The sequence below is a fragment of the Perkinsus marinus genome (assembly GCF_000006405.1).
Source record: "Perkinsus marinus ATCC 50983 genomic scaffold scf_1104296927884, whole genome shotgun sequence".
Classification (NCBI taxonomy): Eukaryota; Perkinsozoa; order Perkinsida; family Perkinsidae; genus Perkinsus; species Perkinsus marinus.
The window spans coordinates 827,651-854,302 of record NW_003217015.1 but is presented as its reverse complement, the minus strand read 5'-3'; the positions used below and the strand labels follow the sequence as shown (position 1 = coordinate 854,302).

At 48.8% G+C, this 26,652-nt stretch overlaps 11 protein-coding genes and 1 non-coding gene across 12 annotated transcripts in view; 7 read left to right on the top strand and 5 right to left on the bottom strand.

Moving 5' to 3' along the window:
- Pmar_PMAR010299 (aconitase, putative) overlaps window positions 1–1,314 on the bottom strand; it is a gene marked incomplete at both ends in the record, with an annotated part of 2,645 nt that extends 1,331 nt beyond the window's left edge. Inside the window, 2 exons of the mRNA XM_002788710.1 lie at window positions 1–1,108; window positions 1,233–1,314. The exon at window positions 1–1,108 is cut by the window's left edge and continues 4 nt beyond it. Coding sequence (XP_002788756.1) covers window positions 1–1,108; window positions 1,233–1,314 — 1,190 coding nt within the window. The remainder of the gene's footprint in view (window positions 1,109–1,232) is intronic.
- Window positions 1,315–2,305: 991 nt separating this feature from the next.
- On the top strand, window positions 2,306–3,325 carry Pmar_PMAR010298 (glyceraldehyde 3-phosphate dehydrogenase, putative; the record flags this gene model as incomplete). Its single annotated transcript, XM_002788709.1, has 1 exon — window positions 2,306–3,325. The coding sequence occupies one exon, from the start codon at window positions 2,306–2,308 to the stop codon at window positions 3,323–3,325; it is 1,020 nt and encodes a 339-aa protein (XP_002788755.1).
- A 591-nt stretch (window positions 3,326–3,916) lies between these two features.
- Pmar_PMAR010297 (CDP-diacylglycerol--glycerol-3-phosphate 3-phosphatidyltransferase, putative) lies at window positions 3,917–5,944 on the top strand (the record flags this gene model as incomplete). The annotated part of the gene is made up of 9 exons (XM_002788708.1): window positions 3,917–4,281; window positions 4,331–4,477; window positions 4,723–4,864; window positions 4,917–4,971; window positions 5,070–5,225; window positions 5,268–5,394; window positions 5,447–5,537; window positions 5,581–5,736; window positions 5,825–5,944. The coding sequence occupies 9 exons, from the start codon at window positions 3,917–3,919 to the stop codon at window positions 5,942–5,944; spliced, it is 1,359 nt and encodes a 452-aa protein (XP_002788754.1).
- Window positions 5,945–6,047: 103 nt separating this feature from the next.
- Pmar_PMAR010296 (conserved hypothetical protein) lies at window positions 6,048–6,649 on the top strand (the record flags this gene model as incomplete). Its single annotated transcript, XM_002788707.1, has 5 exons — window positions 6,048–6,193; window positions 6,239–6,286; window positions 6,338–6,411; window positions 6,457–6,514; window positions 6,565–6,649. 5 exons carry the CDS (start codon window positions 6,048–6,050, stop codon window positions 6,647–6,649), a joined length of 411 nt encoding a protein of 136 aa, XP_002788753.1.
- Window positions 6,650–8,331: 1,682 nt separating this feature from the next.
- On the top strand, window positions 8,332–10,074 carry Pmar_PMAR010295 (conserved hypothetical protein). Its single transcript, XM_002788706.1, has 9 exons — window positions 8,332–8,565; window positions 8,615–8,759; window positions 8,852–8,938; window positions 8,987–9,095; window positions 9,267–9,378; window positions 9,420–9,485; window positions 9,536–9,605; window positions 9,649–9,807; window positions 9,859–10,074. Exons 1-9 carry the CDS (start codon window positions 8,350–8,352, stop codon window positions 9,948–9,950), a joined length of 1,056 nt encoding a protein of 351 aa, XP_002788752.1. The 5' UTR covers window positions 8,332–8,349; the 3' UTR covers window positions 9,951–10,074.
- A 145-nt stretch (window positions 10,075–10,219) lies between these two features.
- On the top strand, window positions 10,220–12,834 carry Pmar_PMAR010294 (chaperone protein dnaj, putative). Its single transcript, XM_002788705.1, has 8 exons — window positions 10,220–10,494; window positions 10,749–10,876; window positions 11,139–11,275; window positions 11,318–11,370; window positions 11,431–11,516; window positions 11,566–11,729; window positions 12,550–12,629; window positions 12,684–12,834. The coding sequence occupies exons 1-8, from the start codon at window positions 10,285–10,287 to the stop codon at window positions 12,759–12,761; spliced, it is 936 nt and encodes a 311-aa protein (XP_002788751.1). The 5' UTR covers window positions 10,220–10,284; the 3' UTR covers window positions 12,762–12,834.
- Window positions 12,835–16,606: 3,772 nt separating this feature from the next.
- Pmar_PMAR010293 (conserved hypothetical protein) lies at window positions 16,607–17,576 on the top strand (the record flags this gene model as incomplete). The annotated part of the gene is made up of 5 exons (XM_002788704.1): window positions 16,607–16,781; window positions 16,828–16,955; window positions 17,008–17,202; window positions 17,341–17,450; window positions 17,504–17,576. 5 exons carry the CDS (start codon window positions 16,607–16,609, stop codon window positions 17,574–17,576), a joined length of 681 nt encoding a protein of 226 aa, XP_002788750.1.
- A 910-nt stretch (window positions 17,577–18,486) lies between these two features.
- Window positions 18,487–19,315, top strand: Pmar_PMAR010292 (iron-dependent superoxide dismutase, putative; the record flags this gene model as incomplete). The annotated part of the gene is made up of 5 exons (XM_002788703.1): window positions 18,487–18,580; window positions 18,629–18,756; window positions 18,805–18,999; window positions 19,084–19,193; window positions 19,243–19,315. 5 exons carry the CDS (start codon window positions 18,487–18,489, stop codon window positions 19,313–19,315), a joined length of 600 nt encoding a protein of 199 aa, XP_002788749.1.
- Window positions 19,316–19,940: 625 nt separating this feature from the next.
- Window positions 19,941–20,022, bottom strand: Pmar_PMAR010291. The gene has a single exon. It is a non-coding gene; the product is annotated as a tRNA-Leu (tRNA).
- Window positions 20,023–20,768: 746 nt separating this feature from the next.
- Window positions 20,769–21,727, bottom strand: Pmar_PMAR010290 (hypothetical protein; the record flags this gene model as incomplete). Its single annotated transcript, XM_002788702.1, has 5 exons — window positions 20,769–20,810; window positions 20,853–20,894; window positions 20,982–21,098; window positions 21,147–21,257; window positions 21,305–21,727. The coding sequence occupies 5 exons, from the start codon at window positions 21,725–21,727 to the stop codon at window positions 20,769–20,771; spliced, it is 735 nt and encodes a 244-aa protein (XP_002788748.1).
- A 724-nt stretch (window positions 21,728–22,451) lies between these two features.
- Window positions 22,452–23,606, bottom strand: Pmar_PMAR010289 (adenylate cyclase, putative; the record flags this gene model as incomplete). Its single annotated transcript, XM_002788701.1, has 5 exons — window positions 22,452–22,604; window positions 22,654–22,813; window positions 22,856–22,948; window positions 22,992–23,156; window positions 23,524–23,606. 5 exons carry the CDS (start codon window positions 23,604–23,606, stop codon window positions 22,452–22,454), a joined length of 654 nt encoding a protein of 217 aa, XP_002788747.1.
- A 1,330-nt stretch (window positions 23,607–24,936) lies between these two features.
- Pmar_PMAR010288 (hypothetical protein) lies at window positions 24,937–25,806 on the bottom strand (the record flags this gene model as incomplete). The annotated part of the gene is made up of 6 exons (XM_002788700.1): window positions 24,937–24,985; window positions 25,139–25,253; window positions 25,301–25,395; window positions 25,454–25,559; window positions 25,602–25,675; window positions 25,721–25,806. 6 exons carry the CDS (start codon window positions 25,804–25,806, stop codon window positions 24,937–24,939), a joined length of 525 nt encoding a protein of 174 aa, XP_002788746.1.
- Window positions 25,807–26,652: the final 846 nt, after the last annotated feature.

The window sequence follows — 26,652 nt, the reverse complement described above, 5'->3', positions numbered from 1 at the left end:
GGCGTGCTGAGACCATCAGTGAAGTCCTTTGGCAAATCAGTAACAGCGACGCGGTCATGAGGCCTTTTAGGGCCCGACACACAAGGAACAACTGTGGACAGGTCCAACTGCATCAGCTCGCCCGAGTACTCGCGATCTTCAGAGTAATCTTGGAAAAGGCCGTTAGCTTTGAGGTATTTCTCGATCAACTCAACCACGTGCTTAGGACGACCAGTTTGGAGGAGATAGTCCAGAGACTTCTGATCGACACCGAAAAAACCCATGGTTCCACCGTACTCAGGCGCCATGTTAGCAATGGTCGCTCTGTCAGCAAGCGACAGAGTAGCACAACCAGGGCCGTGGAACTCGACGAATTTACCAACCACTCCTCGCTTCCTCAGCATATTGGTACAGGTCAGAACAAGGTCAGTAGCTGTGGCCGTGACCGGAAGTCGATCAGTGAGCCTAAATCCGACAACCTCTGGCAGAACCATAGAGATCGGCTGACCAAGCATCACCGCTTCGGCCTCTATTCCACCAACACCCCATCCGGCAACACCAAGACCGTCAATCATAGTAGTATGAGAGTCGGTGCCAACAAGGGAATCAGGATAGAGAACAGCGCCCTCCTCAGTGGCGTTCATAACTACTCTAGCCAAGTACTCGAGGTTTACTTGATGAACAATACCGGACCCAGGAGGCACGATGTTCGAGTTGTCGAAGGCCTCGGCTCCCCATTTCAGAAAAGCAAAGCGTTCTCCGTTGCGCTGAAATTCTAACTCTTGGTTTTTCTCGAGAGCCTCAGGAGATCGGGAGTAGTCCACCATCACAGAGTGATCGATAACCAAGTCTACCGGTACCAAAGGGTTGATCTTTGCAGGGTCACCACCAAGACGGTCCATAGCATCACGCATAGCTGCAAAGTCGACCACCGCGGGAACACCAGTGAAATCTTGTAGGATGACTCGTGCGGGCTTGAAGGGGATCTCAGTCTGATTCTTAGAGGTCTCAGACCAGTTTAAAATGTTCTCAACATCAGACGACTTAACTTCGAACTCGTCGCAGTTACGAACCGCGGACTCCAACAGAATACGGATGGACAGCGGCAGCTTCTTAGCCCTCTCGTCATCTGAGAAACAAGACATACCGTGAAAACGGTCAACAAATAACGCAGAGGAGAGCGAACTCGACAGAGAGCCACGGGAGCTCGATAGTACGACTGATAACTTCATACGAGGATAAAGCGCACTTACGAAGCTCGTTGAGATCATAGAATGCATGTCCACTGTCCAACTTCTTGTAGCACTGCTGAAACGGATTGGCCTGGCTTGGCATTTATATTGAGAGTGACACTACACAGGATAGTAGTAGTGGTAGTAGTAGTACTAGAAGTGGAAGTAATTGTAATAATAATAGTAGCAGTAGCGAACAATAAGATAATCCAAGGCGTGTGTGTCTAAACATACAATCGACGACTCCAATGATTGCGAGAGGGCTCAACGACAGCTCCACGAGAGAGCAGAGAGGAGACGATAAGGAAATCTGTCTTACACAATACAGTAGAATGGAGGTTTCACTATGGAGCATGATACGATTAGTCGACAAACTCAGTGTGAAAGACACGAGTGCTTCGGTGGGATGTGATGTCCTAGCGATCTTGAACTATGCCACTAGCGCCCGCCGAGTCAATCGAAACCCCCGCACGTATGTGTACGTAGATTTGAGATTTCATCCGTGTGGAAATGGAGTTCATCGTCCTTGGTAGAGTGAAGAGTGAAGTGCGTGGAAAAGATACTTGGACGATTCTTGACCCGGTAAGTGTCTCAGTAGAGAGTTCACGATCTGAGTAACCCTGTGGAGCCCGGACATGATGGAAAACTAAACACCTAGGATTTTAATTGGCTGAGATTCCCTCACTTTGTACTCCCCTTCCGGAGTAATCGACGATCAGGTGGTGGTTTCACGGTTCATCGCGCGTAAACTTGATAGTGGAGCAGCATTGCTGAAAATGAATACCGTACGGATAGTTTGAACTTTAAATGGGTTCGCTTTATGGATAGGGAGGAGGCCATATAGTTCGATCTTCACCGCTCGATCACACTTGCATATAAGATGACGAGTATACCACCATGAAGGCTCTGTAGAACTCAAGATATGGCTGGTCGTACCCGATACAGTTCTGACACAAGGGATGTCCCCTATGGGGTGGCTTACCTTGCGTTGTGTGATGAGACATGAGCGATTTGCTAAGCTATAGCTTAGGGCTTCGCTGGCTCGGTCTACACCACCATCACATCCACTCATTGGATTAATCACTTAATCAACAATGGTCGCTCAACTCGGTATCAACGGTTTCGGTCGTATCGGTCGCTTGGTCTTCCGTGCCGCCATGGAGAACCCTGAGGTCAAGGTCGTTGCTGTCAACGATCCCTTCATGAACCTCCCTTACATGCAGTACCTCCTCAAGTACGATTCCGTCCACGGTCAGTTCAACGGTACCGTCGAGGTTGGTGAGAACTCCCTCATCGTCAACGGTCAGACCATCCAGGTCTTCGCCGAGAGGAACCCCTGCGATATCCCCTGGGGCAAGGCCGGCGCCGACTACGTCTGCGAGTCCACTGGTGTCTTCACCACTAAAGAGAAGGCCTCTGGTCATATCCAGGGTGGCTGCAAGAAGGTTATCATCTCTGCTCCCCCTAAGGATGATACCCCCATGTTCGTGATGGGTGTCAACAACAAGGAGTACACTTCCGATCTCACTGTTGTCTCCAACGCCTCTTGCACTACTAACTGCTTGGCCCCTCTTGCTAAGATCATCAACGATAAGTTCGGTCTCGTCGAGGGTCTTATGTCCACCATCCACGCTACCACTTCCACTCAGTTGACCGTCGATGGTCCCTCTAAGGGCGGTAAAGACTGGAGGGGAGGCCGTTGCGCTGCTGCCAACGTCATTCCTTCTTCTACCGGTGCCGCTAAGGCCGTCGGTAAGGTCATCCCCTCTCTCAACGGTAAGTTGACTGGTATGTCCTTCCGTGTCCCTACCCCTGATGTTTCTGTTGTCGATCTTACCTGCCGTCTCGAGAAGGCCGCTACCTACGACGAGATCGTTTCCGCCGTTAAGGAGGCCTCTGAGGGTGACATGAAGGGTGTCATGGGTATCACCTATGATGATGTCGTTTCCACTGATATGTGCAACGACAAGCACTCTTCCATCTTCGATGTTAAGGCCGGTATCGCTCTTAACGACAAGTTCGTCAAGCTCGTCTCCTGGTACGATAACGAGTGGGGTTACTCCAACCGTCTTGTTGACCTCGCTGTCCACATGAGCAAGGTTGATGCCCAGTAAATGTTTCTTATAACATACCTACCTTACACTTGCGATTAGGTCGCGATGTTTTCGAATAGTTTGAGCTTGTCGAGCTCGATGTTTCGAACTCTTACTTTTGTTGTTGTGTTGGTGACAGTTACTGAATAGATATATCATATATTTAGTATCTATATGGTCTTATTAGATAAATTGATATTTACTATTAATATAATGACACAGATATTATGATTAGGTAAAATAGGGTATGTGGATATAACATCAACAATATGCCATGTTATATTGTAGACTATTACTAGTTATATTACTCGAAGTATTGGGTCTATAGTTTCGTCATGTTTATCGTACAGTATCGAGTCAATACTAGTAGCAATATCCTGTTCCATGTTGAGAGTAGTTTGTACATTGCCATGCTGTGGTAGTTGCATATCTAGTAGAGTAATTTTATGCTGAAAATGGGTTGTGACTAAGTTGAATTTCGAACGTATTCCATGGGGTATGGTAGGAATCAATTGAATCGGCCGCGCCTAGATTTGTGAGGTGAACTATGGTCAGGAAGTTCCGATGTATGTGGGGTAGTTATTGAGAATGGTTACAGCCTGTTGTGATGAAATGCCGGAGAAGGACGAAACTAGGATATTTTCATTCGAGATCCCAGACAGTGCAATAGACGTCTACTACACTCCAGAGGACTTCTATGAAGAGGTTTTGGCTCTGATACGAGGAGCCAAGACTCGGTGTAAGATGATTACTTTGTATGTTGGTACAGGGGATAGGGAGAGGGAGATGCTGAGGGCATTGGGAAGGGAATGCAACGCACCTGAGAGGACACTGGTCATGGACTACTTGCGAGGCACACGTAAAGACCACAAGACAGGGGCTAGCTCGGTGTCCCTGTGTAAGAAGGAAGTACTGCACGATCATACGGGGGAGATGATACGGAACCCTGCTGAACTGAAGTTTTTTTGCAGCCCAATGTAGTAATCGTTGAACTTTTACGGTGCGTTGAAAAGTATCGTTAGGAAGGTACAAAGGCGCTGGCCGGGTCTTCCTACGGGAACGACAGAATGAGGTTTTGGGGGTACAGCACATGAAGGCTATTGTCGCTGATGACACTGTCCTTCTCACAGGAGCCAATTTTGGTGGCAGCTACTTTAGGGATAGGCAAGATAGGTAGTAGTAGTAGTAGTGGTAGTAGTAGTAGTAGTAGTAGTAGTAGCAGTAGTAGTAGTAGTAGTAGTAGTAGTAGTAGTAGTAGTAGTGGTAGTAGTAGTAGTAGTAGTAGTAGTAGTAGTAGTAGTAGTAGTAGTAGTGGTAGTAGTAGTAGTAGTAGTAGTAGTAGTAGTAGTAGTAGTAGTAGTAGTAGTAGTAGTAGGACGGTGCTGAGGGGATGACACTTATGAAAGTATTTGGCCTAGGTGTCTGGTACTACGTAGTTGTCCCGATATCGCAGAGTTCGTAAGCAGTGTAATAGATGCCGTGTCCGGTGCATCGATAGACGTAGGGGAGGCAAGGCATGGTCAACATCATGATGCTCCAAAGTCTAAGGAGACTAAGAGGGTACTATTGGGCCCTTGTTCAGACAGGGGACGGGCATTGTAATGTTGATCAGATACTTCGAGAAAATTTTGAGAAAGTTTTCGATAAATTCAAGGACTTCAACGGAGGTAAGCTCCTCGCCTTGAGCCTGTTAGTGTACTTGAACGGAAGGGACGGCTCCACTATTGGAAGAGGTCGTCATAGCTGCAATCTCAGTCTCCATCAGATTCCCCTGTTCCCGAGCCGAAGAATACTAAGCGATGCATAGTCCAGGTGGGCATCCAGTGCGGATACCTCAACATGCATGCTGATCAAGAGCTGCTGTGGAGACTCCTTGAGATCATGGAGGATGGGGATGGTAGTCGGCTGGTGATGGCTTCAGGTAGTAGTGCTTGTCGTAGTAGCTCTACTCTACTTCTTGCAGGTTACGCCAACCCTCCCCCTGGCATTGAAGGGATGCTTGCTAGTCGCCCTATCGATGTCATCGTCGCTTGTCCGAAGGCTAATAGTTTCTATAAGAGCGGTGGATTGAGCCAGCATATACCAGATATGTGAGGGCGTCTTGATGCTCTTCGTGTGGACGTAGACGTTGCTCGAATGAAGGTACACTACGATGGAGGTTGACTTAATGAAAAGATTAACGCGTGGAACGCTGCATGAATACGAACGACCGTACTGGACTTTCCATGCGAAGGTAGTAGCTACTGTACGGAGTGTTTTGTCAGTTCGTTGTTCAGGGCATCTGGGGTTACCGATCTGTCGGGTCTACACCTATTGGATGCCTAGTGGGTAGCAGTAACTACGGTTATCGGGCGCGGGATAGAGATCTTGAGATGAGCTTCTTGTTCCGTACGAAGGAGGGCTCAGCCTTCAGTGGCAAACTGCAAAAGGAGGTAGTGAGGCGAATAAGCACAAAGCACTGTGTGGGAGGCCGGTCGCTGTGGAGGGGTCTCTATAATCAACCCTACGCCGTCCATTTAGGTTGATAATATGATGGAGTATTCATCGACAGTACCGACCCCGTCGGCGCTGATTACCGCACGAAACATCCCAGCCTGGGTTCAGACTTTTACTAGGAAATGGCTGAAGTTCTTTTTGTGATGCATTACGGGTTTCTGTGAGGCAGCAGTTTAGCATTGAGTGAATTCAAGGGTGGCTCTATTACGTTCGCGGGGAAGGGAGTGGGTTTAGTGGTCTCCCTGGAATGCCATTCTATCGTACATATTTCCTCGTCCACAACGAAGTGACCAACCATGAACTGAGGTGCTTGGTGAAGGAGATGGCTCGAGCAGTGACCAACAACCGGGGTGTTGTATTCAGCTTTGAGGACCTCGGCTGGAGAAATCTACCGTAGGGTTGCGATATTGGCTGTTTTGGAATACTAGACTGCTTCAGTTACTTCCTATTGAAGCAGGGGTATCGGCGAAAGTTCTTCTATGGGAGGTAGCACGAATGTGTGGTGGAGCTGTTGTTGTTGTTGGTTCGTGTACTTAGGTGGTTTACTATGAACTTTGGAGCTCATCCGGCATCATGGAATGCCATTGAGGAGATAGGCCGCCATAACACGGGTCTGAAGCCGCTTACTTGGAGGGATGTAAGCTTGTTGTTGTCAGGCATTCTACGACTAAGTACAGAGAAGGTTACGCCTTATAATAATATGTGGAAGTTACGGTACTTGAGGACCAGACTTGTATCGTAAGAGCTGTAGATGTGTGGTGTAGGTCTACCTTTTACAAGCCTATCAGCTTCTATACGGGTACCACTGAGAAGGAGACCAACATGCCCAATGAGGACTTCTCTATTTGATAGGTATGCTGCTCTTTGTTGCATACTAAGGATGAGCATGTTTCTGTTCGCGTCCTACTGCGTTGTGTACCCAACAAGGGATGGGGCTCATCGATGAGTCTGGTTGAGAATTCAATGGTTGTTTTGAGAAACCTGGGATTGCTGCTCAAACTCATGTGGTCACCGAAGGGCCTGCTGGGATCACAGGAGCTGAGCTCTACGGGGACTGGGCTTTCCCATCGGTTACAGCTCTGTTTGTTGATGGCGTAAGTTCGAGTTAGAGTTATATGGTTGCCCTTATACGACACTTCGTATTATCAGCTGAGTGTTTGCCGGTATTTACGCGAAGTCGGAGCGCCAGTGAGAGTAACGATTGCTATTGATGATCTGAGGCCTTCCCCGAGGGCTAATTGGACGAGTATCAAACCTAGGCTGATGAGCGCAAGTGGTGGGAATGGGACAAAAACCGCCAAGCGGTGCGAGCAGTTGGTGACTCGCGAGGTTTGCTGGAGCTCGCATGTGGCCTTGTGCCGTGTGACACGGTGACTGCTATTGCAATTCGTCAACAGAGATGGCTAACATCAATCAGATCTGTTGCGTTTGAAGTTGGTTCAGCATTGCCGAGTATTGGCAGTTATTAGTGAATGAGGAGCTCCTGTCAGCCAAACTTACATGAATTATAACGGAAGGTGCGTTGTGGGATGGGAAGAACGAACCACGAGGAATGGACGGTAGTACTGTGCAGGGTGGGATTTGGGAAAAGCTTTTTCTCCATGAATTTTTATCAATTCCGACGAACTTGGCCGTGAGTGACGACGGATTCTAAAGAGCTACGGCAATCTCGGTAGCTCGTTGTGTTCGATGAGATGGAGGCGAGAGTACATCCCCTGGGAGTTACTCGGTATCTTTACCAGCATCTGTGGATTCCTCTATGGGTTGCCAACTACTACTACTATCTAGGGTCGATACGTTGTGCATCAACGAGGTGCCTGTTGATCAACCTGTTCGTCGGAGTCGGCAACAGGCAGCCCCTGTACTCCTAAGGGGAGTACTACCTAAGGTAGTACTCGAATACCAGGGCACGTGGGTCGAGTGGACGAGAATGGCAGTGGATGTCTGTTACGGTGGAGGATGCCATTTTCGCATTTTTGTTGCGGAGTCGAAGTTTTGTTATTTACCCTCCGAGGAAGCATCGATTTTGGGCAACCAATGGGAGGAAGGGTTTGACTCACCCACGGGATGTCTGTTCTTTGACAGGACCTCTCGGTGGAGACGAGTTGAGGTAGTATCAATGATGCATAGCAAGCGAACACCGGCTGGGCAGGTCGGTAGGGTGATGACAGCGGCAGCAGTCCTTACTGCAGTAGCGGATACGTCTAAGGTAGGGATAGCGATGTGACGCTGTGTCAGTGACATCTACCGTGTGCCGATACCACCTTTTCTCGGAGTCTCCATCCAGCTGATTGGGCCTAACGAATGTATCAGACAGGGATCACGATGATGGCCAACGGGTGTCGACTATTATTCAGTTTCGGACCATCTCGGTGATCTAGCGAGGAGACGGGAATGGCCAGTTTGTGAGAACAAGATGATGTGATTCGCACAATCCATAGCATGTTTCAACGGCAACTCACAGAGTTGTCCTTGCTGAGATCTCCATGGTCCTGATTTTGCGTTGGAGTGTGCGCCTATTTCTTCATAGTAGTTGCTTGATTCATTCCATGCGTGTCAACTTTGGTCGTGTAATATCGAGGCTTCGGCCGAACGACGAGACTCGACCGTCGCGCTCCTCTAGAGCGGCTCGGTACGCCGGATTGCCAGCCGATGGTTCCGTACAAGGCGAGGACTCCCCTGCTCGCGAAGCTTCGGTCACCACAGATGATGCCTCAGTAGAAGCTTTCGACGATGTGCTGTACGACGAGACGAATCCTTATCGAGTATGCGCGCGTCTTTTCTCATGTTTCTGTTGTGAGCCTCGAGGACTAGGTACGAGCTACCGCGAGTGAGTTAGCCAACAGTATGGTTACGTTGCCCGACCTGCCCTTGGGAGTGGTCATAGTCCATGGCATGGCAGTACTGGGTGTTGTGCTCGCTGCACTGATGGTTCTGAAGGATGCTTCGACAAGCGCTGGTAGGGATGCTGACTATAATTGAGTGCGACTGGCGGAACCGTAACGGCATCTGCCGTCGCCCAGGAGGTCTTTGGTTCGATTCGACCTTTAGGCTTTAACGACTCCTGTGACACACCATTGCCGCTGTGGATCACCCTATTCGTGGGCCGACATGTTTTGAAGGCCATCTTGGTCGCTGGTGAGTTGCCATCTTGCTGGGTTCCACGAGCTACTCCAGATCTCTCAGTTCGCTTCTGGCTGACTCGTCAAGGTGGCCATGAGCTTGCCTTACCTCGAGTTACTTCATGGATTGTCACCTGCAATCGGACGGGATACTACATCTGGATTCTCGGATGGTGAGTCCTCATCTCTGGATGTGTGGTGCAGCTAGTCACGACTCGTCGTGCGGACTCCGTACAATCGAAGAGTACTGAAACGTAGCTGGAGACATCGGGAAAGGATGAATAAATCATCTGCATACGCCTCGCCATCATCGTTATTCTCATACAGTCTTCCCCTCTCTGCAGTTACCTCCTATGGGTCAGCAATATCTGCGACAGGGGTGTGTGGAACTTCGCCATGGTCATGTGCCTTATACAGTTCCTAGTGGTGGCTCTACCTGTTGCTATATTGTTTCTGGTGAGCTCTCTGATTAGCGAACATTCATATTACTTTCTCAGGTGATGTGCTGCTTGCCCTGCCTGCTCTGTTTCCTTCCCATCATGTTTCCACCTGATGCCAACCAGGTTAGCGCGACAACCACACCGTCGAGGCCGTTTGAGAACCCTCTCCTCAGATCGCCACACGTGACGACATGGTCCGCCGAATTCCCAAAACGGAGTACCACAGACTTTTAGAGGAATCAGGCAAACCACCATCCTTACCCTAGCTCTTCCATCGTCTGTGTAGGCTCACGATCACCGAGTGAAGCCGTTGATGTGCCCGAGAGCTGCCCAATATGCCTATCAGACTTCAGTGACGATGATTCCGTTATGATCTTACCGTGCAATACACGGCACGTCTTCCATGAGCGGTGTATTACACAGTGGCTGGCAGTTTCCCAACTGTGTAAGTCGACTTCATACTACTGTTCGGATCATATCAGCTGCTTATGGACAGGTCCCATTTGCCGTGCTAATATCAGCGATATGGTCGACCCTGAGGCAGGAGAAGGCAGCCCCCGTGATCTCGAGCTTGGGGACATCCGCTGACATGCTGCTGGAGGGAGTGCTGGGCCCAATCGATTCCGCGATGAAGCCATTCCAAACAGATTTACAGCTTGAATGGGCCACTTTATAATTTTGTGATAATTTTAGTGATGACAGAATAACGTTCCGTGTTGGAGGTGCTTGGGTTAACCACAAGAGTCTTGAGAGTTATGTGAAAGATGGTATTCCTCATCATCACGATCTGTCCTGATCTACTCCTGTCGGGCATCTGGGGTGCTCACAGTGATAAGGCCTGATAACGGCGTACTTCAGTTTCTTGTTTCATGAAGAGGGCGCCTTCTCGGGCCCTTCCTTACTGATATCTGCCACATCATACATGCTCAATTCAATCCTGTCTTGCACAGTTCGGAGGACTCCAGCAGTAGTGTCCCATGCCCGACTCATAACACGGGTTTCCGGACCGTCCCTACTATCGAGACGGGTCTCCCCACTGCTCGGACGGGCGTTTGCCACCCAGTCTGGACCCAAGGACTACTACGACGTCTTGGGTGTATCTCGCAGTGCATCTCAGGACGATATCAAGAAGGTGAGCCTTATGGGTAGTCATCCAATACTTTCCCTATGGGGTGAGGTTCTCTACTGGGAAGTAGTCTGAGGCGGTATCAGCTTATGTCGGCTACAGGGACCCATGCAGCCTTGAGAAATAACGTCTCGCAGGGTTCGATAACAATGATAATAAATGATGTTCCTATTATGATGAATTTACATGGGAATTTTTTCCTGGATGATTCCCTGGTGGCCCAGGCTTGCGTAGTTCTCCCTGGGAAATGACGTTATCAGGCTTACCGTAAGCTAGCGATGAAGTGGCATCCTGATCGGAACCCCGACAACCGCAATGCAGCGGAGGAGAAGTTCAAAGATATTGGAGAGGCCTATCAGACGCTTGGTGATGAAGACAAACGCAGACAGTAGGCAGGGGACATGCGTACAGACTCACAGGCACCGAGCGATGACAGATGCCGAAAATGGAATGAATTCTTCACAATAATAAATGTTAGGGTGGAACCAGTGAACTGCTCAAGGTGGTTGAATTAGTCTCATTGATGCTGATCCCTGTTTTTCGAGGGATCGACTATTTTCACATGAGGACACTTCTCTGAATATGGCAACTTTGTTGATGACCAATAGAAAGCCTCCATCATTGATTCCCAGGATTTCACTTGAGTCAAGGTACGACGCATTTGGCAGTGGCTCGTCATCTTACGGTGCCGCTGGCAGTAGCACTAGTAGAGGTCCGTCTGGTCCTAGCTATGGGGCCTCAGGACCCTTCCCAGGCAGTGGCTTCCCTCAGGGTGGCTTCACTGAAGGTAGGCATCTTATATGACTCCGCCATCGGAGAACGTATTCAGGCAATGTCCATTACAGACATATATCAATGGAAGAAGCCCAAGAGCTCTTCAAGGTGAGCTTGTACACTGACTGTGCTGCCCTGCTGTTGCAGCATCTCTTGTTCCTCACTCAGCACGCGATGGGTATGGATTTGGATGATCTTCTGAAGAACGCCATGCGAGATGGTTTTACGAGTGCCACAGGTCCCACCTCCTCCCGGTCATATTACAGTTATTATGCATACAGTTAGTGACATTCTTGTGTGTAGAACTTCCACAAGGTCGGCGGAATCAGCGAGTTGGGATAGTAGCCGTCCTGGCAGTCAACATCCCTTTGGAGATCCACACGATTTGGGTGGCTTCGGTTCGCTCTTCGGGACCATGGGTGGAGATTTTGGAAACCTGTTCAAACAACCACCACGGCCCAACAAGAGTAGGAAGGACCTTCTTGCCGAGGGACTGAGTCGAATTTATCTATCACATCTTCTGTACTTCCACGATTTTTGTTCATTGTTCGTTCACCTCTTTTACCACCTTTCTCTTGTGATACCCGTACGCTAACTTCGAGAGTTCATACTGTGAGTAGAAGACGCGTCAACAGCAGTGCGGCGGCGTATGAAGGGTCTGCACCACGATGGTCACGGCTGTTGTTGCGGCTCGTTGGTGGTCATGACTAGAAGCTGCTCATGATGGTCTTCGACAAGGGCGATCACTACGACAATGCACCTCAGATACACTACGACAAGGCTTTGAAGTTGCACGGTTTGGTTTTGACATGTTTGGTGCGAAGATGTTGAGGAAAATGCTGCACTCACGTACGGCCTCTGGGTGGTGGCGACGTTGATGGTCTCCGCTGCCTCTACGGTTCCGCAGTTTACAGCTTGGTACGTCAGGTGCGATGAGGCGAGCACCACAGCTCCTACGCCGCCTTTTTGCCGCTGCTGCCGCCTTACTAGTCCCCTCCGCCTTCTTCTGGGGTACTATTCGGAACCTGACTGGTTACTTCACTCCAATCTCTGGCAGAGATGTCCAATCTCTGAGAGATTCTCTGCTTGATGGAAGCATCGTAGTCCTCGAGCTTTGAAAGTTGGTCGTCGAGACAATCAGATTTGTTCACCTTCATGTGAAGTGCCTCGCTGTATTTTTCATTCCATTTCGATACACTTACTAAGCATAAGATCGTTGTACTCCGATGGGCTAATTTCGGCAGCATTTTAATAGTATGCCTGTGTCGTGATGAGTATTTATTTCAGCAACCTCCTCGAAGAACGAGGGCCCTGCCGTTGCGCACACTTCTACCAAGCAGGAAGTTGTGACTAAGAATGGCAAGAAGGTAACACGTCATCCCGTCGAATGATGAAGATGTCGTCGGACTTGTTCGTTTTAGATGCTTAGGACAACGACAACCACGGAGCACGTCGATGGTACGACGTCTACGCAGACGAAGGAGGAGCTGATCAGATGACTTTCGTTTCTGAAATACGGACAATTATAGACCGTTCTGTACCATAGATTTTTAACCACCAGTTTCGATGCTCAGTACTGTGGTATGTTGTCTTCATCGAGTGAGCGCTGTTATACAAACAACGCAGGCAATGATAGAACGACATAGAAACTCATGGTGGTATCATACACTAGTACTTCACGAATGGGTGAAAATAATGAGAACTAAAGAACTTGAATATGTTGTTTCCTCGAGTTGGCGAGATCGAGAGAGAATGGGTAATGTGCTCAGTATCACGCTTGGAGACACACCCAGTGAAGGCTATCGATACTTTTGTATCATCCGTGACCCTTGATTGTGATGCTCGTGCTAATGCCTTCACGCATACGAGTAGCAACCGCGATGTGAGGTATCTCATCGTTGTTGACATCAACGATAAGGCCTCGCCTGTGTTGACTGTGTATGTTGATTCAAAGAGAGAAGCATTAAGTTAAGATCAGGCATTGCAGCTGTATACCTCCCAGCAACTGGAATCCGGTATGAACATTCCTCGAACAAGCTCGTCGCTTACTGATCGGTTAACATCATGCATTATTATCAAGCTGGAGTGGCAGTGGACACAACCACATCATGCGACCTCGAACTCCCACAACACAACACGAAAAAACTCTGTAGAGATTCGCATTGATTCAGTGAAATCACCGATAGACTTTTTCACAGCATGAGATCGAAGACTGCTCGAGATCCAATAATTTCCGACTACGTTGTAATTGTAGACTGCAGAGAATGCATTCGTTCGGCTGTCACTGCAAACCATTAGAATAAGGTACAAATGAAATGAGTATGATGCAGTAGCCTCGTCTTGGAATTGAAGCAATTACAAATAATATCCAAATAACTAATCCTTGCGTAACGTTCTATCAGGGTACTGTGTACTACGATATTGAGATTAAGAGGTGCCGAAACAAGCACCAGGTAAGTGCAACTCTATCTTCAGTATGAAAACGAATTCGATCACGGGTTGCCGAAACGGCATTGCCGGAAACTCACTGCGTTGTATCGGTAACATTGAGCGGTATGACTAGCTCTGGATGAGCCCTCACCAGCTGGCCTATCAGTGCCTGATGATGCAACAGAACAAGGCTGCGTCTGTTAGCCCGGCTTACATTCGTCACATCGCGAGAATTAGATTCAGCTTCCACCGAAGCCGCCTCTAGGAGTGTTTGGAGCATCACTGTCGCTTCTGGTCTGCGGACAATAACTGATTGAATGCGAAGGCCGACCCGCCTACTTGGTGAGGCTCCACATGTTCCAGCCGACAGCATCAACACTCGACGAAGATGGCCCTGGAGATCTCGGAGTTGGCTGCTGCAAAACCGACTATGAGAGACTGTAATGTCCAGAGCTCACCAGCTGCCTATCTCGACTCTTTTCAGAGTAGGGCGTCAGTAAGTGCCTAGGGATTGTCGGAGTTCTGTTTTTGAATAACTCAGCGTCCGAAGGAGATGTGGCGAAGCAGGGCGTGCGAACCTAGTGAGGAACATCCGTTCACAGCTTCGCACAAGATCGGTTCACCATGCCAAGAATCTCAGCGGGATCCACACTGAACAAACTGCCTCGTCTATCAGCTGCTAGAAAAGTCGCCGATTGATCCACAGTAGACGGAGGTCCCGCAGACTCTAAAAGCCCGTGTTCATAAGCATACGGAGTGCCTCGAATTGTGCTCACCATCCCCATCGCTGACGATACTGAGAGTGCTTCCTCTTCTAGCGGTGCGAGTGCACTCACTGGCAGTATCCGCGTTAACTTGGGTCGAGCTTGACCAAAGTAGATCTTCGAGTTGCTTACTATTTTGTGACCTACTCAGTAACAATGACCGCTGGGCTGATCGTGATCCTGTCAAGTCTCGACGAGCCCAACAACGGTACGGTACGAGTACAGCGGGCAACAGAGTCTCTCGTGCTGCCATCAGGAACGGTTGTGGAAGACCTACGAGAACTCACAGCTGCACTCAGAAACTGTGTCACAGTGATATCACTCGCTGATAAGCGTGACAGCGCTACTCTTCCTTTCCCACACTCCAATGGATCTAGATTCAGCCTTCCCTGCTGCTCCGGTCAGGGAGACATTGTCAGCGGCTGATTGTGTCATACTGGAGCCTCCGCTGGCGTACATAATGTGGTTCGTCTGAGGAGAGAGTTGCTGACAACATACCACGTGAGCATCACATTGGGGGTGCTACTGCGTCTTCTGATGGCGTGCGTCGGTGGAGCTAGTAGGCCGCTGCTTGCACGTGAAGGCCTGAACAGAGAACAATCATACAGTAATCTCCGAGATAGTCGTATTTTACTTGCTTCGCGTAGCCTCCAACGACCTACTGCCAACGGGGCCTACTTGGGAGGCTGAATCGGTGTCGGAGCACCCTGAGAACCATTCGATGACAGTTGACAAACATCGGGCCCCTACTCGTGGAAACCGAGCCTCTAGTTGAGCCCCTCCGCATGAGTAGGTCTGGATGCCTGGATAGTATTGACTAAGAAGGCAGCATTGTTCACTACAGCAGCAAGATAAAGCACATACTCTGAGAGTCTCGTCGTCCACTTCTGATGACATTCCTCGATAGGTTCTCACTATGAGGGACGCTAATGTGCGGGCAGCTGCAGTGCGGCTATCTGCCGGTGTCTGAGACCCGCTCTGGTCATCTGCTGTGTACATGGCAAACGTGAGTGAATTGCGATGGGGAGCTATTCTGCGAGTTGTTCCGATGTACGATTGACCAAAGCTCAACTCAACACCAGTGTTCTGATATATTTGAAAAGGTAAAGAATTAACTTAACCTCAAAATGCTGTAGTCATCCACCACTACGATATCAGAGGCCGATTTCGCTTTCAGTGGAATCAATTCCATCGGACGGGGCACCTATGCCACTCCGAGATATGCCTTCGCTGCTAGTGAGGGGCAGATATGCCACTGCGATATCGGCACCTATGTTGCAACTATCATGACAAGGCAAGATGGTCATTCTGCTTCACAGGACCTTTCGCCTTCAGAATAACGTTAGAGTTCTGGAGTGGCATATCGGCCCCAATCGCAGCAAACCTTCGAGGGGTATGGCGGCCCTGTTCCCGAGCACTGACGTGAATTAATAGTCTCCTCCTCATTTATAACGGAACTCGTGCCAACAGGAGTGTATGGCAATGAGTACACACCATATCGCTTATTTTACTGGGAAAAGCTGTTTATCCATCACTGTCCGTACCAACACACACTATGTCGGCCTATCAGACTCAATGAGACCACACCATATTGCTTCATTATACCCGCAGAGTGGATGTAGGAGTGATGCTGAGAACGTGGTACTGATGATGCTATAATCTTCAATGATGATCTTGAGCTATGTGGGCGCGCGCGATGCTAGTTACATCAGCGACCGCCCTCGGCCAGCAACTGTCTATGACACGAAGGTATCTTTGTGAGAGTATCATTCCCTTTAGCGCAAGGTCCACTGTCCACGTGACACGAAGAGTGCTAAAGTGTAAGTTTGTGATGATCACGGAAGTGCTGTAGTGCATTGCATGCACTGCATGCGCTTCCTCTGAACTCGAGCCAGTGGCCTATATCAGTCTCATGCTACTCGGTGTTGAGCGCCAATCGTTCCCCGTGCGAGGTCTTATCCTCGGGACGGTTTTATCGTGGCGTATATCGACTCGCCCATCGCACGTGTTCCATGACAGTGCTTCAAGCACTATGCTTGACTCTTCCGAGTCGTCGAGTCGAGCTAGCGGCTGTGGGGACATTTTTTATCATTATCAAGACAGATTTACTCGCATCACCCTTCAGTAGTTACTTTTTCGATTAAGTTATCATGTTATCTGTTGCTGGCAATCGCTTCGCGAGTTTGGCTACCGCGCCAGTCCTCCGCATGGGTTTGGCCCGTTGCTTCTCCTCAATCACTGGACCTTTCCAGTGCCCACCTTTGCCTTATGTTAAGAATGCCTTAGAACCTCATATGTCTGCTGAGACCCTTACCTATCATCATGGTGAGTTGACTGCATCGTTAAGTTTGACGTAGTGTTGTGATTTCAGATAAGCATCATCAAACATATGTCGACACTTTGAATAGTATTGCCGCTGAGAACCCTGCCATTGCTAAGAAGACCTTGGAACAGATCATCCAGACTGAGACTGGCCAGACTTTCAATCAGGCAGCTCAGGTAGGCTCATCTGGGTATGCCGTTGTTGCTGCTTTTATGTCGTTCTGTTGAGGTATACAATCACACATTCTTCTTCAACAACTTGTCACCCAACGGAGGTGGAGAACCGACTGGCCGTGTTGCCGAGCTCATCACTCGAGACTTCGGAAGTTTTGAGAAGTTCAAGGAAGAGTTCAGTGCTGCTGCTATTTCACACTTCGGCAGCGGATGGGTGTGGCTCATTGCCGATGACGGCAAGCTGAAGATTGTAAGAGGGTTACTCAATTTCTTCGGCGTCCCTAATGACAGCAAGTTAGCCATAGTAATAGGCGGGTAGTTAAGCCATTCTACTCGATTGTTCGTACTCGGCATCAACTAGCTTAACGACTGTTCTCGCTGTGTTCAGGTTCAGGGTCACGATGCTGGTAACCCGATACATGAGAGTAAGACCCCTCTGATGAACATAGATGTTTGGGAGCATTCCTATTACATTGACTACAGGAATAATAGAGCAGAGTAAGAGGACTCCTGCCCATTGGGTTCCTAGCGGTTGTATCTTCGCTTTTCAGGTATGTAAAGAGCTACTGGTTCCTCGTCAACTGGGACTTCGTCAATGAGAAGGTCGCTGATGCTGGTCTCTAGAGTGGGCCTTTGCATTCGATATGTGGCACCGTATTATATACTAGGCCACCTTTTACTGTTTGAGGATCGAGATATTATGCTGTTGCTAGTTGGCTGTTCTTCCAGTGAGTCAGTAAGGCTTCCTTTGCGTGTGATGCTCGCTTGGTGCTTGTGTTGTGGCTTAATTGTGAAAGGGTGCGATCGATGATTGAGTGCTTTCCGTTGACCGATCATTGGTGCGAGAGTGATTGAATAGAGAGTTTGTGAGTGACGTTGATTGTTTTCAAGTCGATTCATTTGTCTTCGGTGATTCCGTAGAAGCTCTATTCGAAGTCTCAGTGCATGATAGTAGGAACACAGGCTTGACAGTGAGGATATTACTGGTTGGGGACCTCGACTTTAGGTATGTGAAAGATCGTTTTCGATCATCGGATATAAGCGCTAGAATAGAAAGTTGTTGGTCTATGCGTCGCGTTTGTTCTCCTAAACCGAGGGTTCGCATATATATAATCGATTCAACTGTTTCGTATGACTGACCATTCCTGAGAAAGCATCAGAGTAAAGCGGGAGTAGATTCTTCGGAATGTTACTTGGAGTTTGAAGGCCAAGTCACCTGACAGCGGTGTTGTTCCAAATTGTCCTAGTCTGATTATATGACTCGCTGGCCGCAACCCTGACTGGCCAACTTTCTAGTCATCGCTAACACTATCAACTCACTGATTGGAATCGTATCTTTCTGCAAGTCTAAGTGCATCTTGGCTAGCAGGATACCTCGCCGTCGTGACCGGCGCAGGACACTTGATTGTGTATTGCACAGCTTCTTATGTCTTTTGCGTAGTTCTCCGCTATGCATATCATAGAGGTCGTCAGCTTTATTCAATACCAATAGTCACTTGCTTAGTTGTCCTTGTTGAGTAATTTGTTGGAAACTATGTCTGGCGGTCCTCATGTTCTTCCTCCTCTCCCATGGGCAGAAAATGCTCTGGAGCCTCACATGTCTGCCGAGACTATTCAGTATCATTATGGTAGGTATTGTCGCTTCAACGGCTTGGTTGTGAATGTCTCTGATTTAGGAAAGCATCATGCTACGTATGTTGCCAATCTCAACAAGATCTGCGCTGAAGATGGTGATGTTGCGAAGATGAGTATGGAGGAAATCATCAAGACCAAGAGTGGAGGAGTCTTCAACCAGGCGGCTCAGGTGAGGAATCGGTTAGGTTATGTGCTTGTCATTTGTTACTGTTGTCAGGCATGGAACCATACTTTCTTTTGGAACAGTCTATCTCCCAATGGTGGTAACGCTCCTACTGGCAAGGTTGCTGATCTCATCAACAGAGATTTCGGGAGCTTCGAGGAGTTCAAGAAGCAGTTCACAGCCGCCGCTGTCGGTCATTTCGGCAGTGGTTGGGCCTGGCTTGTGGCTGATAACGGCAAGCTGAAAGTTGTAAGTTAATCTTACTTGTGGAATTGTCGCGTCTCGTTTGTTCGCTCGTTGTTCCACTTTTTTCGTGGAGTTGTCTTTGGTTAGGTTCAAGGTCACGATGCTGGTTGTCCTCTGAGAGATGGTCAGATCCCCATTATCAACTGTGATGTATGGGAGCATGCCTACTACATTGACTACAGGAACGCTAGGCCTAAGTAAGGAAGGTGAATGTTGGTCAGCGCTTGGTGATGGTGCATCCTTCAGGTATGTGGAACATTTCTGGGAGATTGTCAACTGGGACTTCGCCAATAAGAATGTTGCTGCAGCCGGCATGTGAAGATGACTGTTGTTTCGGTCGTAGCTGCTCCTAGGCTAGGACTCACGGGAGCATACTAAGCTTCCTGTTATTTCTCATCGAGCTTGTGTGAGTAGTTCAGTCGACTGATGGAAGAAGATTTGAGAATTTTTCACTATCTATTCTTGGGTGCTGTGTTGTAAGTTAGCGGAGGGTGATGATTCGAATAAGGTGAAGAAAGTGCATCTTACGAAGGGCGTTCAATGAAGTAGTAGGAGAATGCTTGTAAATTGCATTACCAGGATCAAATCGCCTATTCTAACTGAGTTATCTCGAGGTCATCCTCTTCCGTCTTGAGCATGGTCAGTTCTCGATTGATGTGATGGATATCGGCATAGTGCTCGCTAGTATCTAGATTCGGCTCTAGGTTAGTATGCGGTTGTATGTAAATGTATTTCTGCCGCGTTTGAAGATTTGATTCGAGTGAGAGTGATTTGCGTTGAAGCGACGAACTGTACGGACCTCCATGTTTCCATCAAAGAAGGGTGATACGCGTATGATGGAGGTGTTCAGTTCAGCCCTGAATGTCTGAGTAGCACCAGTCCCTGTGTTCTCGCAAATAAATCGATCAATACGAGTCTCATTATGAAACAATCGTAGTAAGTTATGAGAGCTGTGGGGTTCGAACCCACGCGGACCATGTCCAGTGGATCTTAAGTCCACCCCCTTAACCACTCGGGCAAACACTCACTAAATGCTTGATTGTCATATACGAGCGAAGGTTCGAAGGCTCATATCGAAAGTTCTAGACAGTTTAAAACCTGTCATTTTCGATCAAGTCCAGAAGCTGGGGATTCCCCAGCGGGGAATAGTTCTGCAGGAGCCCTGCAGCAGGACTAGTTAGCTCCTGTTTCATACCGTGATGAGTAGTCTTGCTCCGCACAGTTTCATACTGTGGTAGCCGCTCAGTCTGATAATCACGCTTCGATGGCAGTTTTTAACCGATGACCTACTTCACGAGGAAAGCGATCACTCTTGCTCCGCATTCGAAGTGCGGCGCGGCCTACTGGAATCGAGTCTCGATTCGAGACAGTCAGTGACAGCTTACTAACTCAAGCAGACTTGTCCCACCGAGTAAGTCATGAGGCTCAGTGAGCTCCCATTGAATTAACTGTGATTAAGTGAGCGGGGGATGCTGAATCACTTAGCCTTGAGTTATCACCTGCGTTGTCTATTTAACGCGGAATGAAGTGGTATTGTTGGGCATGGTAGTATTGGATGATTCCATTACATGGGACAATACTCCATGATCCAACATGGAAACAACATCTTCACCATACTCGATGGCAGGATGTTATATGCGCGACCGACGTTCATTTTTTCCCTGGGGTGCTCATTAGCTGCTCCAGATACAAAAAGCAACTCAAGCCCTCTCGTGGAAATCAAATTCTTGAATGATTATAGTTGCATAGTTATCTAAAAGTCATTACTGGGCTCAATTGGAGTCGTCCGCGGCACCATCTTGGGCAAGGAAAATCTACAGCCAATCGTTAGAGATTGTCTGCAAGACTACGCCTACTTTAACAGTGCTTGAATTGCCACCCCTTGCGCAGGCGGAACTCTGCAGCGGAGCGGTTCTCCCTCAGCGGAAGTTACCTCAATCTACGTTAACACATGCACGCCAGCTCGCTACATCCCTGTTGGTTACCATGAGATGTCCTTTATTCTGCCCAATTCTGGCATGTGTCGCTTCCTGCGCAGATCCCTCCGCCGCACACAATGTCTCTACACTGGACGTCGCCTCTGGATTACGAAAGTTGAGAGCCTGAAAGACCCCCATGAGAAAGAGATTCACACATACCACACGACTCACCAAGATCTGCCCAGCGCCTTTCCACCCCATAGCAAATTCGTTCACCTTGGCCGGAGTCTCCCCCACAGCTGGCTGGGTGAGAACAAGTTTCATCGGGATGTTGCCGGAAGCCTGGACAGATAGTGCAGTCGTTGCACTCAAACCAACAGCGAGCTCACCTCAGGATTACGCACGACGTTACCGAAATCGAGCTTGAGACGGATATTCTTCCCACCAGCTTGATTGTCAGTGTAATAGAATTGGTTGATAGGCAATGCCGGCTTCGTATAGCCACCGAACTTGTTACCACTCCAACTCTTCTTATAGAAGGTGTTGCCATTCCCGCCGCCACCCGCTCTGAATCCCTGACCGTTTCCATAGCTGTAACCACCATTACCGTATTGCTTCTGACCGTAGCCAGCGTTACCATAACTCTTCTGATAGCCACCATTGCCATAACTCTTCTGATAGCCCCCATTGCCGTACGTCTTTTGATAGCCACCATTGCCGTAGCCTTTCTGATAGCCACCATTGCCGTAGTTCGTCTGATAGCCTCCGTTGCCGGACTGGTTGTAATAGAAGCAGCGTCCTCCACTGCCCATTGACAACAGAGGTGGCAGGGCTCTCGAGATGAACCTCTGGCCTACACCCAAGGGAGTAAGCGGCGAACGCAGCATCATCGAATCCTGACTCTAACAGCTGCATGAGCGTCTTCAATGAGAACATCCTTCCCAACTCGAGAAAAAAAGTAAAGGTGAAACATGAGAGCGGCATGAATAACTATGACTTTACAGTGTACACATTACACCATATATATACATTACAGATGGGACGCTGACATGTTTCATGATGATACAACCAAGGATCAAAACATCTCGCCGCTTCCAGTCAAGTCGCTATCTTCTGAAGGGCCTAATGCACCGTATTAACCAATGAACTGACGAGCTTTCTCTCTTAATACAAGCCTCACCAGCGTTGCAACAACTGCCCGACCCCAGACCTATCTCCAAATCGACTGGCACCTAGGAGGGGACTATAAGATGGTCGATGCCCGAGCAACTGCCAATCGTACTGAGCGGTATACCTCCTTCCCCGACAAGCTGTGGAGACTATCCCGTCTAGGAGACTCTGACGGCTGAGGTTCAACAAACAACAATTGCTGCTGCTTGCACGTACTCGAACGCCAGCTTACACAGGGATCTACTGCAGCTGGAGTCGCCAGCAAGCATAGACTGCCATTGGCGCCCGTGCAGAGCCTGTCTCTCCACTCCTCCAGCGTCTTCTTATTCGGGAGGACCTATCAGTCATTACCATCCCTGCCAGACCTTAGCAACGTACGCTTCTGTCTTTGGTGCTCTCCATCTCCTTCTCTATGAAAAAGGTCCTCATCAGGCCTTTCCCCTTTATAAACATATCACCTCGGTCAACCAGTTCGAAGTCCCCCTGAATACGCTGTGCCGTCGCCTCCGAGCAATGAACCTGGACCAGCTGTGCTGCAACTACACCGCCATACAGTCGAGACTCCCACTTTCATAGGCTCCCCATGACTCTCCATTCGAGAGGCCGTATTCACACAATCGCCCCATACGTCGTAGATGAACTTCTTCCTGCCTATTACACCAGCCACGCAAGAACCCGAATGACAGCCAACTCTCAACGCCAGAGGGTTGCCCATATCGTCACAGAACCTAGACCCAGCTCAGCCGAAGCGACCACGATGCACTGCATACACGCCGACATCAGCAACCATGTCCAGACCCATTCGGGCCACAGCATGCGCATGTAGGGGATGAGGAGTAGGAAGCCCAGCCGCAGCCATATACCTAACACGATGGAGTACTAGTATGAGCCCTTCACGCCACTTACGCATCCCCAATGGTTTTTATCTTCTCCAAGCCGTGTTTCTCAGCAATATTATCAAACATGAAGAACAGCTCATTGAGCAGCAACAGGACTTGCTCGGGAGGCACCCTTGACGAGATCGAGGTGAAGCCGACTACGTCAGCGAATAGTATCGACGCATCACTGTAACTGAAAATGGACGACCATGAGTTCCATCCCGGAAAGTCAACACTGAAGGCACACGAGTTTCTGCCCGGGAAATTACTACTACATCCATTAACGAGTATTATGAGAATCCGCATCGTTACACCTTCGTCTTTGGCACAGAAGTCACATTACAATTGAGCTCTCCGAATTCAGCCATGGAAGACCGTCAGACCAGAGTGGATATAAATACTAAAATTTTGGGTATTAAGTTAAAATCAGCCGGTAAAACATTAAGAAAAATTGTATTTTTCCAAAAGAAGTGGTTAATTATTAAAAATTCGGGTAAAATATTGAATTGACCAGGAAATGCCGTAGAAGATCACAACCTCGTTGACAGTCGCTTTCTTACAACTCTGCAAGGGCCGAGTTGTACAAGCCACTAGTAGAGGCATTGCCCCCTCCTCCCATAGCCGCTGCTGCTGCCGCTGCCATGCCAGCGAAGCTCCTACCGTGCGATACCCCACCACGTTTCGTACTCCTGCCCGTGAGAAGTTGTGCTTGAGAAGAAGCTGCCGCTATCTGAGTGCAGGGCTCTTCACACCAACACCTCAACAGTCGCTCCTCACCTGCATGGTGAATGCCGCTGAGTTCTGAGCGCCGATGCCGCAACCGCCCTGCTGTTGAGCCTAAGGGGAAGACACTATTGTGTGATACCACAACTCGGGTAACTATCACTCCGTTGGGAACGTGTAAGTAGTTGGACTGGCCACAGCTGGTTTGTGCGAGTAACTGACCTACCGATGACACACCTAAATGTGACGTATACATCGTCTCTGGAGACCCCAGCGGCCCTACTGCGAGCAGTATTGCAAACTGACACGGCGCTGAGATCCTGCTGTTGCCGCTCCTTCAGTGTGTCGATGATCCGTTTGGGAAGTACCTTGCCCAGGATTAGAACCCGGGTCGACTGTAGCAAAGTACATTCCTCAGCAGACGGTCACTCCTCTGTGATTCAATGGTGACCATCAATGACTGCACGAAGTCCTTCCGACCCAACACCTGAGCCTAGACCCTTGCATGCTAGGGCACCTCAGCCGATCTACTACTTCCAATGAGTAAGTCAGGATCGCCATAAATAGGCCGCTAGCCACCATAATGATAGGGTCTGTGGGGATGTCAAAAAATTCACCATGACGTTCTGCGACCGCTGGAAAAGAGGCCCGCAGTGCTACAAAGAGTATAATTTGGTACCTGCTATCTGCTACTAGACAGAGCAACAGTGACACCAGACCCTACACCGATACAGCAAGCATTAATATAAACCGTAGTCTATGGAGGCAGGCCGTGACCAGAAGCAAGATGCAGAAGGTGCTAGCCTCGTCGACCGGCCAGATGTACCATGCGACGAGTTCAGGGCCTGAGTACCTGTGAAGTGACTGTATCTGCTGTTATTCGCTTGATATAAAGTACATCCATAGTAGCACTAATGTTGTTGTTAGCCATGCGAAGGAGGTTTGAAATGCCTGGAAGTAGTGTACTAGCCACCGACGAGGGGTTCTTCGACGTCCACGGTTTGACGAGCCACGTCTCGCACTTTCACGAGAAGCCCGGAGGGAAGCACCATTGCTACTGCTACTGCCGCTCACTGGCGGCTCCCGCACTAGAATGGATACTATGATGGAGTGGACCTTACGCAAACCGATAGAGGACGGGATAGTATATCACACCCACTAGTCCAAGATAGATCAGAGCGTTGAGTGGCTCAGCTAGCAGGACTCTGCCGAACGTCACGCCGGGATAGCGATTGCGCAACGACTCATATCTACACATAAGGATCATCGTGGTCGGGCAAAGAGAAAAAGGTGTTGCTGCTGCCCAAGGACTAACTTAGGGCCACAATAAGGAAGCCACCAAGGACCAGTATCAGGCTCAGAACTCGGACCAGGTGTAAACTTCTATATGCTAAGTCAATTTGGTATCTAGGGAGGAGAATAGCACCGCGAGTAGCAGCCTGCAGACACTACCCTTTTTCGAGGCCAGGGTTCTCGAACTCCAGTGTGAACCAGTGCATGCTTTGGCCATGTCGAGCCCACAACTCGTGACGGTTCAACTTGTCGTAGAGAACGGCATCCCACTTACCTACACCTCTCTATCGGTGTAAGGCTAAATAGTCACACTTCTACTACAGTATAGCTGTCCATTTTTAGGATTCTTGCAGTCATGTAGTTTTAAAGGGATGCGGAGTGTCCAGGGCAATAGAGACACAGCTGACACGTCCCACCTGATATACCGTAATCTCCACTAATCCTATGGGAACATCGGTCGTATCAGGAAACGACCTTATCAAAGCGCCTTTGCCCCTTGGTGGTGGTAACGGGAAAGCATCCCATTCAGGAGGGTCACTAAGACCACTATTCTTCACTTCACCAGTACCATTGAGAGTACCTATGCAGCGACTAGAGTTCAGTCTGAGGAACCACGTCCTACTTGTAGACCCCCTATTAGTAACACGCATCATCGCAGTATCCCCTACAGCACGCCTATGCTCCAGTGAGGAGGCCCTAGCCATAGCACAGGTCCTCCACAACGCATCTCACCAACACTACCTGCCCTCTACAGAGTAGATACTTCCACCTCCTCCCTGTTGGTCCATAACAGTAGAAGAGGTTTTCTTAGAACGAAATAGCCGCATTTATCAATAACAAACTGCTCATGATATAGCATATTCATATCCAATAACACCGCACGCTTTTCTCTATGTTGTCCTCACCATACGTAGGGGAAAACCATACACACTGGATAAAAGCCTCCCAATGGCAGCATGCAACGTACTGATATGCCCCAGGCCAAGTAAGTCCAGGAATGGATGCTCTCTATCCTCTTCACAACTTCGACCACCATCGATTCATCAATGCTAGCTCAGATCACCGATAATTATCCCAACTCCCAGAAAAATAACAGTCACGAACGCAACCCTTATGCGAAGTTAAGCTGTAGGAATGGAAGTAATATGGAACACATATTGTGCTACAGTACAACAACAACAACCGCCGAACATAGGATTGCTCCCTTACTCTGAGGTTACAATGAGCAGCGACCACAGCTCTTCTTGTTGAGGTTTCCTATTACTACGTGTATCATTAATAACATTATGTTAGCCATCCAGCGAGGACCGCCAAGTCAGCGAAAGCACATTGCTTGTGAGCCTCAAGGACCCACAGCGGATGCCGTTGCGTACACTAGTATGATCCTCGCCCAACGATGGTAGAGAAGAAGAAGAATGGACAGAAATATTAATGAAGTATTACAGACATCATCGCAGGACAGTAGACAGAGATGATAAGAGTGTTGTGAAAATGGTCGTGTTAAGAACGACAACATCATTCTCAACAACAACAAGAGGAAAACTCTGAGGGTGCACGGCACTTAGCCAGCGCCTTCTATGCGTCAGCCACAAAGGCGACGACAGCAGAACAATGATAACAACAGCAGCCTTCGAAAGCCTTAGCTGTGTTACTAGTAAGAGATAGCTCAATGA

Bases quoted from the DNA above. Each gene is read 5' to 3' on its own strand.
- Pmar_PMAR010295 (XM_002788706.1), top strand. From the start codon at position 8,350: ATGCGTGTCAACTTTGGTCGTGTAATATCGAGGCTTCGGCCGAACGAC. The intron at 8,760-8,851 runs GTAGGGATGCTG...TTCGACCTTTAG, and splicing joins GGATGCTTCGACAAGCGCTG to GCTTTAACGACTCCTGTGAC. The intron at 9,379-9,419 runs GTGAGCTCTCTG...TTACTTTCTCAG, and splicing joins CTGTTGCTATATTGTTTCTG to GTGATGTGCTGCTTGCCCTG.
- Pmar_PMAR010294 (XM_002788705.1), top strand. From the start codon at position 10,285: ATGCTCAATTCAATCCTGTCTTGCACAGTTCGGAGGACTCCAGCAGTA. The intron at 10,877-11,138 runs GTAGGCAGGGGA...ACTTGAGTCAAG, and splicing joins GATGAAGACAAACGCAGACA to GTACGACGCATTTGGCAGTG. The intron at 11,276-11,317 runs GTAGGCATCTTA...GAACGTATTCAG, and splicing joins TCAGGGTGGCTTCACTGAAG to GCAATGTCCATTACAGACAT.